The 2131-nt window shown below is 50.2% G+C and overlaps 1 protein-coding gene across 1 annotated transcript; it reads left to right on the top strand.

The window, feature by feature from the left end:
* The first annotated feature begins 487 nt into the window (after nucleotides 1–487).
* Nucleotides 488–1483, top strand: LOC114881860. The gene has a single exon (XM_029198745.2). The coding sequence runs from the start codon at nucleotides 488–490 to the stop codon at nucleotides 1481–1483; it is 996 nt and encodes a 331-aa protein (XP_029054578.2).
* The last annotated feature ends 648 nt before the right edge of the window (nucleotides 1484–2131 follow it).

The following is a 2131-nucleotide window of genomic DNA, read 5'->3' as shown; positions in this document are numbered from 1 at the left end:
AATTACATTTCTCTGTCTCAAATTCGTCGACAAGCTGCTAAAAAGACAGGATGCTTAGCCCACACACGCTATCTCAGCAGCTGATATGGAAAGGGCCAGAATCTACTGGATTCAGGCCACGCAGTCCACATTCTTTCAAAACGAACTCGCTACACTCGCCAAAGGAACAACGCTTCCATCGACGCATCCGTTCACGAGGCTCACCGCTTACCTCGACCATCAAGGAATCGCCAGGGTAGGCGGACGCCTCCAACATTCAGAACTCTCGCACGATGGCAAACACCCTGTCATTTTGCCTCGTGATTCAGGACTCTCAGCACTTCTCATCGACCACGCACAACTTCAGACCATGCATGGAGGTACGCAATCCACCCTCGCTTTTCTGAGACAACGCTACCGGATTCTCGGTGGACGAGCTCCAGTGAAAACACATATCCCGCGGTGCGTGAAGTGCGCTCGGCAGAGGGGGATCCGTGCTCATCAACTGATGGGCCAACTACCTCTTTGTCGGGTCATTCCATCGCGCCCGTTCACACACACTGATGTGGACTACGCAGGACCGCTCACGCTGAAGACTTGGAAAGGCAGAGGAGCCAAGACGCAGAAATGGTGGATTTGTGTATTCGTCTGCTTCGCAACATCAGCTGTACACTTGGAAGTTATCACCGACTACTCAGCCGACGCGTTCATCGCAGCCTATCGCAGATTTGCAGCAAGGAGAGGAACTGCAGCCTCTCTCTACTCAGATTGCGGCACCAGCTTCCAAGGAGCGGACGCGCAGTTAAAAAAGCAGTTCAAGGACAGCACACACGAAAATCAAGATATCACAGCTCTACTCGCCAAGGATGGTACGCAGTGGCACTTCAACCCTCCTGCCGCTCCACACATGGGTGGAAAATGGGAGGCAGTGGTCAAGTCTCTCAAATTCCATCTGAAGAGGACGATTGGAGATGCTTTATTGACGTTCGAGGAATCAATAACGTTGCTCGCGCAGATCGAAGCCATCCTCAATTCAAGACCGGTGGAACCACTCAGCGATGATCCAGACGACATCTCAGCCCTCTCACCAGGACATTTCCTGATCGGATCGCAGATTAATGCAGTGCCAGAGTCCACGCTTCTAGACTTCGCAGTCAACCGGTTATCAAGATGGCAATTTCTTCAGCAACGCCTCCAACAATTTTGGAGACTCTGGTCCACGCAGTATCTTCAACGACTCCAAGCAATTTCGAAGTGGCATCACCCGTCAAATGAGATTAAGGTAGGCCCTCTTGTTCTTATTACTGATGAACGCTTGCCCCCAGGGAAATGGCCCATGGCACGGGTTCTCAAACTCCTGCCAGGCAAGGACGGATTGACAAGAGTCGTTGAGCTCAAGACGGCCACCACGACGCTGACAAGGCCCATCGCGAAGCTGGCCCTTCTTCATCAGCCCTCTCAGGACAACTCGGACACGCAGACCACATCATCGACCAGTCGCTGATGGCCGGGGGGAAATGTTGGCGAAATTCGCCAAGTCTACGCAGACTGACGAAGTTGGCAATGAAAGTATTTCGTCGGTGCGTCGTTACCGATAGCGGTAGCACCTCTCGGGCCCACTTTGTCTACGCGGTCCCTCTCCACGCCGGAACCGGCAAAATCGACGCCATCATTGATTTCCGCCTTCTTGATCGAACGCTTAGAGCATACGCACGTGTTTCGCTTGTCCACGCTCACGCATAGATCAGGTTTCAGTTTCGATTGTTAATACAACAAGTATTTGACCGCGCCTTGTCCACGCCACTATTTGTAACTATTTTGTATAATTGACCGCGCTTCGCCCACGCATTATCATTGTAAGTGTTCGTGCCCACGCAGTGTAATCTTTTCACGTGTTTCTTGTGTTTGTAATTAGCCGTTGTATATATTTGACGTACAAGAAACGAACTGTGCTTATTGTCACCTGTGCCTCGTTTTCTCAGTCAGCTCAACGCAAACATATCGAGATATTTGAAAGTTCCGAAGCCGCACCAACATTATAAAGGCAAATATCTCGGAAACGGTGCGAGCCATGGCAAAATGTTAAGAGACCTTTTTTATAGGAAATTAGGTTTTCTACTATTTATGTTCTATGACATTTTTTTATCAGATG

This window comes from Osmia bicornis, chromosome 7, assembly GCF_907164935.1.
Source record: "Osmia bicornis bicornis chromosome 7, iOsmBic2.1, whole genome shotgun sequence".
Taxonomy (NCBI): Eukaryota; Metazoa; Arthropoda; class Insecta; order Hymenoptera; family Megachilidae; genus Osmia; species Osmia bicornis.
Note: the sequence above shows the minus strand (reverse complement) of the source record. Positions and strands in the feature narration are given on the sequence as shown.

What these genes read in the sequence shown, in the direction of transcription:
- LOC114881860 (XM_029198745.2), top strand. Translation starts at nt 488, where the DNA reads ATGGGCCAACTACCTCTTTGTCGGGTCATTCCATCGCGCCCGTTCACA.